At 46.4% G+C, this 13860-nt stretch overlaps 1 protein-coding gene across 3 annotated transcripts in view; it reads right to left on the bottom strand.

Moving 5' to 3' along the window:
- Nucleotides 1–81: 81 nt before the first annotated feature.
- Nucleotides 82–13860, bottom strand: part of LOC132537450 (phospholipase B1, membrane-associated-like) — a 100042-nt gene continuing 86263 nt past the window's right edge. For 2 of the 3 annotated variants that reach the window (XM_060186794.1, XM_060186795.1), the window contains 8 exons: nucleotides 13300–13397; nucleotides 11879–11960; nucleotides 10397–10501; nucleotides 9436–9531; nucleotides 8974–9045; nucleotides 2488–2553; nucleotides 1443–1561; nucleotides 82–142 (listed from right to left, as the gene is read on the bottom strand). In XM_060186794.1, coding sequence (XP_060042777.1) covers nucleotides 109–142; nucleotides 1443–1561; nucleotides 2488–2553; nucleotides 8974–9045; nucleotides 9436–9531; nucleotides 10397–10501; nucleotides 11879–11960; nucleotides 13300–13397 — 672 coding nt within the window. In that variant the 3' untranslated portion in view covers nucleotides 82–108. Of the gene's footprint in view, nucleotides 143–1442; nucleotides 1562–2487; nucleotides 2554–8973; nucleotides 9046–9435; nucleotides 9532–10396; nucleotides 10502–11878; nucleotides 11961–13295; nucleotides 13398–13860 lie in introns of those variants that run through there. The other variant, XM_060186796.1, reaches the window with a different exon arrangement.

Below are 13860 nucleotides of genomic sequence, written 5' to 3'. Positions count from 1 at the left end.
CACTCTCATAAAAAGTAATGCATAGAATGAAATAATTAAAAGTCTATCAAATGGAAGAGGGGTGATGATGTTTTCACTCACCTGAAGTGGGAACAGATTTGGAAGGCTTCACTTCTTTGCATTTGAATTTGATACCCCAGTTCTAAATCAACAGGAGGAAAGAGACAACAGCCCACACTCAATGAGCAGGAAGGTTAGCTATGGCCAAGAAGAACTAGCTCAGGAATTCGGGATGGAGGCTAAGCTTCATCGCTGCTGGGGCTCTCACCAGGGTAAGGTCCAGAAGGTAGAGATGGAATGGGGGGTGAGGGGGACGGTCAGGGGGAGCAGAGAGGAGAAAAATGTGCGTTTTAATCCCTGGACAGCAAGCGTGCTCACACTCAGTGTGTCCCTTCCCAACTTATCTGTGCCCTTAAATGGGGCCAGCAGTCACACCAATGCAAGGGAGGAGGGGAGGCCATGCTGTAGGTGGTCTTCCAAAGGAACATGACATGGAGCGGCTGATTGGCTTTGGGATCTGAGTTAGAACGGAGCTAACAGACAGTGATGACAAAGCAAGAGCCACATTGAGACAGTCAGTTCATATATATTAGGAGAAATAACCTGCAAATGCCGATAATGTCCAAGTTCCTACCTTTCTTTTATGACCATCTGTGTTTTTCTATTTAACTTGAGTCACCAACTTCTTGGGTCACTGTCCATAAACCTGAATCCTGTACTCTAAGTTCCTGGTCACCAGAATACAGACCATGTGTCCAGGGGGCGGGGAAGGGAACAGGACAGCACAGCAGAGCCACAATGTTAACCAACTAGAACCAGCATGTGGGGGGGGCGGTTATCAGGGGAGAGAGTCTCCCCTTGAGTCTCAAGCATCTGGATGCCCCAGGAAGGCCTGTGGGATACACCCAGTGCCCAGTGTAGCTGCTCAGGGGAGCACTGGCAGGGCACAGGACTCCTGGAGTCTTTGGGAGCTTCTCTCTCCTGCTGAGTCAAATGCTGGCATGCTAGGCCTTAATAAATTACCCTTTATGTAACAGGGACTTTTTCCATGTTATGTCTGTTCAATCCAAGGCCTTTTTTAAAAAAAAAAATTATTATTTATTTTCCCTTTTATTGCCCTTGTTTTATTGTTGTTGAAGTTATTGTTGTTATTGTTGATGTTGTTGTTGGATAGGACAGAGAGAAATGGAGAGAGGAGGGGAAGACAGAGAGGGGGAGAGAAAGACAGACACCTGCAGACCTGCTTCACCACCTGTGAAGTGACTCCCCTGCAGGTGAGGAACCGGGATCCTTCCTTGCGCTTTGCGGCCATGTGCGCTTAACACGCTGTGCTACCACCCAACCCCCCTCCAAGGTCTTTTCTTTTATCCAAGGTGTGTTCAGTTTATCACACCATGGGTTCTTCCTTCTGAATGGAAGTTCTGCTGAAATTGAGAACTTACAGCTGAGGCAGAAACTCAGCGGGAAGAGCAGGGGCTTGAATGTCTGAGTCTTCCTGTTCTAGGCCTGGTGCCACATGTGCCTTGGAGAGCTGCTGTGCCTTCTCTGCTCTCGTGCAAAACTTCCTTTCATATGAAATAAAAGAGTAGTCTTTAAAAGGTTCTATAATGCCAGTGACAAATGTCCATGGAAAATGAGGGTAAGAAGAACATTTCATGGTTCTGAACCCTCCAGAAATATCTTAGAAAACAAGTGAACCTGGGAGCACCGTGAGATGATAAACACATGAAGGCTGGTCACTGAGCCTGTTCTTTCTCATGGGAGAATTGTGTTCTGCAGCCCATGCAAGAATAACAGAATAGCCTATGGAGCACGCTAAATGCAGAGATTAATCGGTAAGACTAGGGGAGAGGTGTGCCCAGGACCCCACATTTTTTATGTGGTGTCAAGGAATGAGTATCCTTTCCTGAAATCCGGAACTGCCTAGTCCACAGGCACCTCCTTTCATCTATGGCTGGCATCAAGCAAGCCCCTGAGAACATGTCAGGACAGTCCTGGAATATTGCGGCTCAAAAGCCATTCATTCATTTATTCATTTATTTATTTATTTATTTATTTATTTATTTATTTATGTCTCCAGGGTTAGTGCTGGGGCTCAGTGCCTGCACTATAAATCCACTGCTCCTGGAGGCCCATTTTTTCCCATTTTGTTGCTGCTGTTGTTGTTGTTATTGGATAGGACAGAGAGAAATCCAGAGAGGAGGGGAAGACAGAGACAAGCACCTGCTTCACCGCTCATGAAGCATCCCACACCCTGCAGGTGGGGATCTGCTTTGTGCCATGTCCACTTAATTAACCCTCTGGTTACCGCCCAGCCACCTTATATATTTTTATTTTTTTCATGCTCCAGTTCCCAGTATGTGGGGGAGGTGGGTAACATTTCTGCTGAAGTGGACACTCTGAAACCTGCACTGCAACCTGAGCCACAGGCAGAGCAGGGACATGATGTGTTCTTGAGCGAGTCAGATGTATTATGTCAATGCTCACCTTCTCAACTGATTTGCCAGGGTATGTGTAGTTGCTGTTCTTGATGGTTCTCAGGAAGGGAACATTCTGTAAGAGAAAAGTAACCACAGGGAGAGGTCTCTGACAGTACGGAAGAGAGCCTAGGAAAGATTTGGACCTACAGATAAATTTGCTGTGACTTCTGCTTCTAAGCAGAAAGAACTGAACATCATTATTTTATTCAGTCCCTGAGGGTTTTCCCTAACAGCACGGTGAGGAATCCACAATAAAGGTCTAAAAAGGGCTCCAGACATGTTCTGTGCCTTCTCCTTTCTCAGAAAATAAAATATCATTGGTAATACTCAAAATGGTATATATATATTTTTCTTTTGCAGCTTCTTGAAAACATATTCATTAAAAGAAAAATTCCCCTCTCTTTCATATTGTTAACAATATGAAAAATATTTTCATATTTCTTTTTTTCTCCTTTGAAATATGCTTATCATTATCCCATTCAATGGTTACACATTTCCACATAAGTCTGGCCAAGTATTCCAGTTTATTCAGCTGCCGAATTCTCTGGTTCACCAGAGAAGAGAGGAGGAAGAAGCAGAGGAATTAGAAAGTGTAAGCATAAGAATAAGGCAATGAGGCTGAGAGGAGGAAATAGCAAACTTGACCCCAGGGTGTCAATACTTTGAGAAGCTATGCTCAGCCAGGTCTGAACACGGTGGGGACTGGGTGGAACCAGGAGGAAAGAGTCAGAGTATCGGAGAATGTACCTATGTTCATAGCAGCACAATTTGTAACAGCCAAAACCTGGAAGCAAATCAGGTGTCCAACAACAGATGAGTGGCTGAGCAAGTTGTGGTCTATATACACAATGGAATACTACCCAGCTAATAAAAATGGTGACTTCAGCATTTTTAGCCCAACTTGGATGGAGCTTAAAGAAATCATGTTAAGTGAAATAAATCAGAAACAGAAGGATGACTATAAGATGATCTCACTCACAGGTAGAAATTGAAAAACAAGATCAGAAGAGAAATCACTAAGCAGAATTTGGACTGGAGTTGGTGTATTGCTCCAAAGTAAAAGACTCTAGGGTGAGTAGGGGAGAGAGTTCAGGTCCTGGAACAGGGTGGCAAAGGACCTAGTGGAGGTTGTATTGTTATGTGGAAAACTGAGAAATGTTATGCACGTACAAACTATTGTATTTACTGTAGACTGTAAAACATTAATCCCCCAATGAAGAAATTTAAAAAAAAGATGACAGAGGACCTAGTGTATTGTTATGTGGAAAACTGAGAAGTGGTACGCACCTACAAACTATTGTATTTACTATCAGCTGTAAAACATTAATCCCCCAATAAATAAATAAAGAAACAGAAAATGTCAGAGAAGAGGCTTTCAGTTGGAGGTCAGTTCTAAGGGTCAAACAGAACTGCTCAGAGGGTGAACACACACAAGATACGTTCCATTTTGCTGTAATCTAGGCCTCACCTGTGTGGAAGAGGAAGAGAAACTTAATGCTTTCAGGGGAAAAAAGGGGGGGGGGGGCTCTGCACTCCTAACTCTAGCCTTGTTTCATCTCCTACCTATTAGCATTCTACTCAACAATTCTGCTTTTGCCGAGGTCTTACATACAGAGTTTGTAACCCTTGAGGGCACCAACTGACAGACAAGAAGAGTTGGAAAGCACTCTGAAGTTCCAGGGAGAGGGCAAGGAGTAAGTACAGACCTTCTAGCCTCCTGCTTCCACTCCTCACACTGGGGTCATATCAACAAGTCAGAGGAAGAAAAAGAGAGGGCCCAACAGGGGAATATACACATGGTTCCCTGAGCCCACATAAGTCTCCCTTCTCCTTTTGGTCCTTTTCAGACAAAGGCAGTAGGCAGTGAAGTAGAAAGAAAAGAAAGAAACCACAGCAACAAAGCTTCCTTCAGTGAGTGGGGACCAGGATTGAGCCTGGGTGGCACCCAAGGCAAAGTAGTCCTTCTGTTCCTGTATAAGCCTTAAGCTGTGGGATCCTCAGGGTCAAGGGCAAGAAGTGCCCATCTTGCTGTCTGCAATAGCTCAAGACAGAGATAATGGTGCTGGCCTTGAGCCATGGCTAAACAGGGTTGTCTCTGGTGAATACGGCTTGGCATCTCCTGGACATTCACTATTACTGGAGGCAATGTTGGAGTGTTCTGTAAATAATATCCATGTTGACAGAGCATCCCATGTGTTCAGAGAGCAGCTCTGGATGCTAGAACAAAGACAGGACGCAAAGTCTTTCAACCTGGTTAGGCAGAGAAGTCAGAAAGGTACTGGAACATGAAAGAATTTGCTAACCAGTAAGCACAGTGACATCTGGGGAATGGCTGGGGAATCTGGGCATGTCTGGTCCTCCAAGACAAGACTCCTTCTTCATGGGAGCCTTCTGTGGGCTTAGCATCTGAGGACTGTAGGGAATTCAAATGTGGGAAGAACCAGAGGTTCTAGGAGACACCTGAGAGTCCAAGTGGGGTCTGTTTGGTAATATGATCCAAGGTAGGTGGAACAAGCCAGAAGGGGAAGACTGAGCCAAAGGGATCAGAGGTCAAGGAGACATGCATGCAAGGGAGAGTGAGGTTAGGACAGGAGCAATGAGAACATAAGCAGAGAAGCAACAGAGATGTGGTCAGGGGTTCTCAGAGCTTTTATGGGAGGGGGGAGTGCAGGTTCCCATTCCAAGGAAGCAAAGCTACAATACTGTGCAGAGTTTAGGAGACAGGCCTGCCACCAATAATTGAGGAGACCAAGGAGAAGACTCAGAAAAGAAAGGGGATGGTTTTAGGAGGGAGGTTATAATGTCCTACCTGGACTGCCCCCCACCATTTCTACCCAGTTCCCTGCTGTTTTGTTCACTCCCTGCTGGTTCATGATTTTACTTTTTTTCCTTTTTAAAAATAGTTTATTATATTTATTTATTTATTGAATAGAGACATCCAGAAATTGAGGGGAAGGGGGAAGTACAGAGAGAGGGACAGAGACACCTGCAGCCCTGCTTCACCACCCATGAAACTTCCCCCCTGCAAATGGGGACCGGGGCTTGACCCTGGGTCCTTGGGCATTATAACACATGTGCTCAACCAGGTGTGCCACCACCCAGCCCCAGTTCATGATTTTCTACCTTGACTTCACAAACTATCACCGAGCCTGCCCTGAAAGAAGTTCTGAAAGGTCTCCTATAAATAGTCAGACCACCATAAATAAGCCATCTATCAGAACACTCTAAAAATCTACAAGAAAGGTGTTAAAATATCTTCAATCTTTGATATCAAGATCCCAAACAAGTTTTTTGGAGAATAGAACAAAAGCCACAAATACTTATCTGGAATCATAAAGTCCTAAAATTGCCATAACTATCTTGAGAAGAAAGAACAGAACTGGAGGCATCACATTCCCAGATGTCAAACTGTAGGGCCACTGCAATAAAAACTGTTTGGTACTAGAATATAAATAGATGCACTGACCAGTGGAACAGAATTGAGAGCTCAGAAGTAAGCCCTCACATCTATGGACATCTAATCTTTGAAAAGGGTGCCCAGAGTGTTAAATGGGGAAAGAAGTGTCTCTTCAACAAATGGTGTTGAAAAAATTGGGTTTAATCATGCAGAAAAATGAAACTGAATCACTATATTTCACCAAACACAAAAGTAAATTCCAAATGGATCAAGGACTCAGATGTTAGACCAGAAACTATCAAATACTTAGAGGAAAATATTGGCAGAACTCTTTCCCATCTAAATTTTAAAGGCATCTTCAACGATACAAATCCAATTACAAAGAAGACTAAAACAAAAATAAACCAATGGGACTACACCAAATTAAAAATCTTCTGCACAGCAAAAGAAACCACCACCCAAACAAAGAGACCCCTCATAGAATGAGAGATCTTTACATGTCCTACATCAGACAAGAGGCTAATAACCAAATATATATAAAGAGCTCACCAAACTCAGCACTAAGTAAACAAATGACCCCATCCAAAAAATGGGGAGAGGATAGGAACAGAATATTCTCCATAGAAGAGATCCAAAAGGCCAACAAACATATGAAAAAATACTCCAAGTCATTGATGGTCAGGGAAATGCAAATAAAGGTAACAATGAGATACCACTTCACTCCTGTGAGAATGTCATACACCAGAAAAGGCAGCATCAACAAATGTTGGAGAGGTTGTGGGGTCAGAGGAACCCTCCTGCACTGTGGGAATGTCAATTGATCCAACCCCTGTGGAGAGCAGTCTGGAGAACTCTCAGAAGGTTGCCTACTCTCAGAAGCGGACCTACCTTATGACCCTGCAATTCCTTTCCTGGGAATTTACCAAACCTAAGGAACCTAAGGAACCAAACACATCCATCTAAAAAGATTTGTGTATATTTTTAATAGCCAAAACCTGGAAGCAGGTGGCTGAGAAAGTTGTGGTCTACATACACAGTGGAATACTACTCAGCTATTAAAAATGGTGACTTCACTTTCTGTACCGCATCTTGGATGGAGCTTGAACGAATCGTGTGAGATAAGACAGAAGAGAAGGATGAGTATGGGATGATCTCACTTACAGACAAAAGTTGAAAAATAAGAACAGAAGGGAAAGCACCAAGCAGAACTTGGACTGGAGTTGGTGTATTGCACCAAAGTGAAAGACTCTGGGGTAGGGTTGAGGGGAGGGTCAGGTCCTGGAACAGGATGGCAGGGTTCTAATGGGGGTTGAATTATTATGTGGAACACAGAAATGTTACACATGTAGAAACTACTGTATTTTACTGTCAACTGTAAACCATTAATCCCCCAAAAAAGAAATGTTAAAAAATGAAAGAAGAAAAGGAGGTGGACAAGAGAGTCACTTATCAGGATCCTTTCAGATGGGGTGTCTGCTTCAATGCAAAATCTACAATGCGTGGACAGAAATAGGGATGTGCAAAGGATCACAAGGATCACAAGGGAAGACACACATTTAGTTGTGATTTTCATGTATCTCCATTTTGGATTAAAGTTTCAGGGTTTGACAGTGAGGGAAGATTAGGATTAGCTCCCTGGACTGAGCTGCCATTATTCTCATTAGCTGATAGAAGGTGAGTTGGCAGACTGCAGACTGATGCTCAGTATGGTGATGTGGACTGTAAGATATCAAATCACCGGGGGTCAGGCGGTAGCACAGCAGGTTAAGCGGAAGTGGCGCAAAGCGCAAGGACCAGTGTAAGGATCCTTGTTTGAGCCCCTGGCTCCCCACCTGCAGAGGAGTCCTTCACAGGTGGTGAAGCACGTTTGCAGGTGTCTACCTTTCTCTCCCCCTCTCTGTCTTCCCCTCCTCTCTCCATTTTCTCTCTGTTCTATCCAACAATGAACGACATCATCAACAACAATAATAACCACAACAAGGCTACAACAACAAGGGCAACAAAGGTGGGGGGGGGGATGTCCTCCAGGAACAGTGGATTCATGGTGCAGGCACTGAGCCCCAGCAATAACCCAGGAGGCAAAAAAAAAAAGGTATCAAATCACCTCCATTTGGTAGGGTGGATAGTCATTGCTCTGAGTTCCCCAATGCCCCCACTACCCAGGCTGCTTAGTTCCTCCCCTTACTGTCCTGCCCCTGCGCTCCCTCCCCTCCCCCCTCGGGATCCAGCAGTGAAGATCTAGACCTGGTCTGTTGGAGCCACTTTGGATCTTGCCCCAGTCAGGACCTGCCTTCGTGGCCTAGAAGCACCATGATGCACAGGCTGTCTTCTCTGGCCCAGTGCTGGAGTCCTATGCCATCAGCATTCCCCTCCATACCCCGTCCTCCCATTGATTTTGGTCTTCTGGTAGGGCAATAAGATGAACTTGGGTCTCTGACTAAGCAGGGAAGGCAGAAGCAAAGAACATGGGTCTGGGAAAGGGTGTTCACTCTCAGAACCCCGACAGATGGAAGGGAGGTGCAGGCTCATTCCTGAGCCCAGGAGGGAAACCCAATATCACTGACTGGATCAGGCTCTTCAACTTTTATAGCATCAGAGGGCTCTCTAGCCTCAACTATATTGGGGTACAAAAAAAAAACCACGAGGAGGTCTGGAAAAGGAAGCTGAAAGCATGGGAACATGAGCTCCCCCCACCCGGCAGTCTAGATCCAATCTCACAGCCATTTACATTTTCTTGCCTCAAAGCAGCTCCAGAGTCCAGCTTACCCCAAGTCATCCTTCCTTGTCTCTTGCCCCCTGCCACCTTCCCCCAGTCTCTGGACTCATCCTTTTACTATTCTCCTCGCTGACACTCTTCCTACCAGAAATTCCCTGCTCTCTCTCTGCTGGACTATCTTCAACATGCTCTGATGCTTCTACCAAAATAAAAACTTGCATGAACTCTACTCTTCTCTCCGTTCTTATCCACCTTTCTTCAGCATCCAAGGGCCACGGGCTCCCAGACAAGGGGCAAGAAGAAAGCCAGACTGGAGAGAAATGGGTGAGGGGTGAGCACCAACTTTCTGCAGGGGCTCAAAACAGGTCCCCACTTATTACCTGATTAGGACAAGGGAGGGCCACTTCTTTCCCCAGGTTCAGGAAGTGTGCTTTCTTTTCCAGGGGATTCACCTGGTTGGGGAAAACAGAGACACAGATCCAGCAGTTGATATTGAAGCAAACATTTCCTAAAAGCATCTTGTAGTGAGACGCATCTTCTGTCTCTCTCAGAGGGACACAAGTGAGAGAGTATAGCTCAGTCTGCTGAGCGCAGTTGCTGGCAAGTACATAGCAAACAGGGAAAAGGTTCTGTCTCCCACCACAGTCCTCAGCAAAGAAGCTGGTATAGTTGAGCTTGGTTTGATATGGACTCCCTATTTTCTATTCTAGAAACTTCTACAGATGTGCTAATTACTACTACTCTATTACTGGCCTACATAGAGGGCCAGGGGCAAGCCCCACCCTGGTGGTTTGCTCTAGACTAGAACCCCAGAGAAGCAGGGACACCTCACTTAATTTTACCATATTGTCCCACAAGGCTCTCGCAAGCTGTGAGTGGAATCTCTGACTTGGGAGAAGGCAGTCTGCAGCAAAGTAGGAGATATCTGGCCGCCCATCCTGAAGGAGAGAAACAGACCCATGATCCTGTTGGTTCAGAAGGCGAGAAGGAGCCACTGCTGGTGCATGTGACCACCCAATGCTCTTCTCCCCCAGGGTGATGCTCTGAGCCGTGGGCTCTTTCTTATAAGGCCAGTTCTTCTTACTCAACAGGAGATCAGAGCAAACTCACAGAGCAGTTGCCTTGGGTGGCCCCAAGCTCCAAGCACTTTTCTGGTCCTTACTTGATAATAACAACTATAATCATTCTTGGTCATTCAGCTGAGAAAAGCCACTCTTCAATCCTTGGCCAGCTGACCCTGGTGGTCCTCAGTGTGGAGATGGGGGCCAGGTCTGGGCATGGTGGATGTCAACTCAACCTGCCATCTAACTTCTGTCTCTGCTCATTTGTGATACTCAAGAGTTTGTCTTTCCAGCTTCTTTATAGTGAGGGGAAGGGCTGGGATGGGGGGAAGGGCACCCCAAGGAGCCACCCTGAGGAACCACCCACACACATGGTAGGGCCAGGCAGAAACCGTGCTCTGCAGGACAAGTGGAAACTGAGGGTCCTTCATTGCAAAGACTGACCCCACCATCCTGTGTGGGTCACCTCACATCTCGCCTCTCTGTCGCTTATTTGCCCACAGCCAAGTTTGTGTTCTAGGGGGCAGAGGCAACACAGGAGGCAGCTGTGATGATCTTGTGGCTGATCTTTATAAATAAAGCAGAGGCAGCTGCAGGAGTGAGGACATCACTCTGGATGCCTCTGAAAATGCAGCACGGACTTAGAGGAAAAGGAAATTTGCTTATGTCTTTTCCATTTTACTCACCCGCTCATGGAAGTGCTGGGCCCTGCTAACTGACTTTCCTGACCTGAGGAGCTTACCTGTCCAACAGGAAGTATAAGGTTTTGGAAGAAGGGCTGCAGTACCACTGTGAAGTCATCCCGAGTGTCATAGCGGCCAGAGTACACCAGCTCCCGCAGACCACTCTGGGGACACAGGCAGGGAGCCATTGGCACAGGCCATAGGCAAACTGTGTGCCCAGCATGTGTGCTCAAGGTTGGCACCCCCTCCGTCTCTCAGGGCAGGTAGAGCCATGATTGAATCAGCCTCCCTCCCTGAGAACACAAAGCACTCCTAAGAGCCCTCCCTTGGAAATCTCTTGCCTGAGAACTGGAAACAAGTTGGATCATCTGCTTTTGTTTTTGTTTGGAGTGGACTGCAAGTTTCAAAGAGCCGGACAGGCAGTCCCACTATGCACTGGGGAGGAGTTTGTTGAGCCCTGCCCCAGCTAAGGTTTTCCAAACACAGAATGCCCAGGCCTACTGTTCTTTTTTAAATTTTAATTATTATTTTTTTACTAGTGACTTAATAGTGATTTACAAGATTGTAAGATAATAAGGGTATAATTCCATATTATCCCACCACCAAAGTTCTGTGCCCCCAACCCTCTTCAGTGGTAACTGCCGTAGTTCTTCCAAGGTCATAGATATGGGCTGAAAAAACATGTATGTGGTCTGGGAGGTGGCGCAGTGGATAAAGCACTGGACTCTCAAGCATGAGGTCCTGAGTTCAATCCCCAGAAGCACATATACCAGGGTGATGCCTGGTTCTTTCTCTCTCCTCCTATGTTTCTCATAAATAAATAAATAAAATCTAAAAAAATATGTATGTACATAAATTTCTTTTGCTCATTTTTATTCACTTCTATAGCCCTACCTTCACTTCCTTTCTAAGCCACATCTATTACAATTTTCCGGTGTCCTTTCTTTTCCCTCTTCCTTCTCAGGTAAGACAAAAAGTGTCTGATTTGCTCAGGTGCTCTCCAGAATCTCTTCCTTCTCAGTGATGGTATAAAAATAAAGGTCCCTGGTCACAAATGTTCTAAGACTTGGAACAGAGTGTTCAGAGCCCTCTGATCATCTTTCCCTAACATTTCCCCCTCTGGAAATATGGACCAAAATTATTTTTGGGATGCACAAGGAAGGGGTTCTGGCTTCTGTTATTGCTCCTCCACTGGACATGGCCTGTTTATAATCTTTCTCTAGTGGGTTAGGGTTTTGGAGAGGGGAGGTTCCTGGATACATTGGTAAGGTCATCAGTCTAGGGCGGTCAAGATGGGATTGTACTTCAGACCAAGCATGGGGCAAAGGTACCAGAGGCAGCACCTGGACTCCTTAGAGATGACCTCAAGCTAGGTGCCTGCAGTACCCCAGGCAGGTGAGGAGGAGGAGAGTCCTGGGTACATCACACCTCAGACTCAAAATAACAATTTCCCCTGTATGTCCCTCTTGGAGGACTCTGGGCTGGTTTGTTAGACTGTGGGGTGGGGCACATACCAAATGGTGACTGACTCTTTGTATTACCTGGTAGCTGCGTGTCAGAGTCTCCAATGCGATTAAACTGAGGGAGTTCCTCTTTGGAGTCAGAACACAGTTACACAAAGTGCTGAAAAAAATGGGGGAGGTGGGAGGTACCAGCGCAGAAGTTGTGGCCAGGGACTGGCTCTGCTCCTGTGGGGAGCAGGGCAGAGATGGGTGGAGATCATGGGTGGGTTGTGTCTCACAGCCATGGCCCAGTCACACACGTGCCATAGCTCTGTCAATTTAAAAATATTCACTTAGTGTGTGTGTGTGTGTGTGTGTGTGCGTGAGTGTGTATGTGTGTGTGTGAGAGAGACAGAGAGACAGAGAGAGACAGAGAGAGAGACACACATACAGCGAGAGAGCTAGCATGTGCTCACGCATACCAGAGCATCATTCCAGAACATGTGATGCTTGTGGATCAAGTCAGTAGCTTACATGGAAGTTCAGCTCTAGACCCACTGTGCCATTTCCCAGACTATTGTTGAGAGAGAGAGAGAGAGAGAGAGGAAACTTATCTAGTTGTTTTTGCTTAGTTTTTCTTTTTGTTATGACCAAGGCTTCACTAGTCTGGGTTGCCTTTTTCAGACAGAAGGAGGCAGACAGATAGGAAAGTTACCACACACCAAGGCTTCCTCCCAGGTGGTGGGGGATGGTCTCCATCCCGAATCACATGTGTGGCAGAGCAAGTATACTACTCAGATGATCTGTTCTGATGATCTGACTAGGTTTTGAGATATACTGTGTGTGTCAGACAGACATCAGAGCTCCACTCAGCTTTGGCATATGGTGGTGCTGGGGAGCTCATGCACGGAAGTCCTATACTCTAACATGAAGCCATCTCCCCAGCCCTACTGCTGCAGGCTCTTGACACCTTCTTGGCTAGTGCATGCTGTCCACTGTGGCCCCTTTTGTGATGAATGATCTCACACCCATGAAACACACTGAACATTAAGTCTCCCTAGGGTGCATGGCACAGTGTGTCTACATGAATAAATGTACATATAAGGGATGAATCAACAGGCCCCCACCTAAAGGGACAAAACACTCCCAATACAAAGTTCTCTCTCTCTCTCAATTCACTTCCTCACCCCCTAGCAGGTCACTGAATTGGGGGAGCCATGTCCCAACTTTCTGTTACGGTCTGATCATGTCGCTAAAGGCTGTGTCTCTCCCAGGCAGGGTGACCTGTCTCTCAATGGCCAGCCTTTGGACCAGCTCCAACTTCAACCTCTGTCCCCTCCTCCCATATGAGAGAGATGCTTGTCAGCACTCTGATGTTAGGGGGCCTTAGCCTTTGACCTCCTGGGAAGTGGAGTTCTTGGCACAAGCCTCCTGGCAGACTTGCATGCAGGCACAGATCAGGTCATTGGACCCCCATGTCATGACTGTGGGCGTCATCTAGGGGTGAAGACCCTGCCTACCTGGCCTGTTGTGTCGGGCACATTGGGTTCTCCAGGAACACCTGCCGCATGATATCAGGGTTCATGAAGTCCACGAGGTTGATGAGGGCTCTGGGCACCTAAAGGCAAGGGTGTGCTGAGCCAGGGACATAGGGCTTCTCTAGGAAGAGAAATCAGGGTTTCCTGGGGACATATCTGAAGGGGTGAGAAGGGCTGTAGCCTGAAAGCCCTAAAGTCTCCTGGGCTGCATACTCCTAGAGGGTTAAAGAATAGGAAAGCTATCAGGGGAGGGGAGGGAATAAGGAGCTCTGGTGGTGGGAACTGTGTGGAGTTATACCTCTCTTATCCTATGGTTTTGTCAGTGTTTCTTTTTTATACATAAAAATTGAAGTCTCCTGGGCTGAAGCCAGTGGAGACTGGGAGGTGGAGTGTGTGTGTGTGGAGATCATGCATCCCTGGTAGAAAGAGTCGGGCTCCATTCAAACATGATTTTGGAAGCTGAGTCCCTTCTCTTTAAATTTGCACAGTTTGGAGCCTTGTTTACCAGGCCACAACCCAGGTTCACTTCCCGCCTGTGTGGCC

This window comes from Erinaceus europaeus, chromosome 3 (assembly GCF_950295315.1).
Source record: "Erinaceus europaeus chromosome 3, mEriEur2.1, whole genome shotgun sequence".
NCBI classification, from domain to species: Eukaryota; Metazoa; Chordata; class Mammalia; order Eulipotyphla; family Erinaceidae; genus Erinaceus; species Erinaceus europaeus.
Note: the sequence above shows the minus strand (reverse complement) of the source record. Positions and strands in the feature narration are given on the sequence as shown.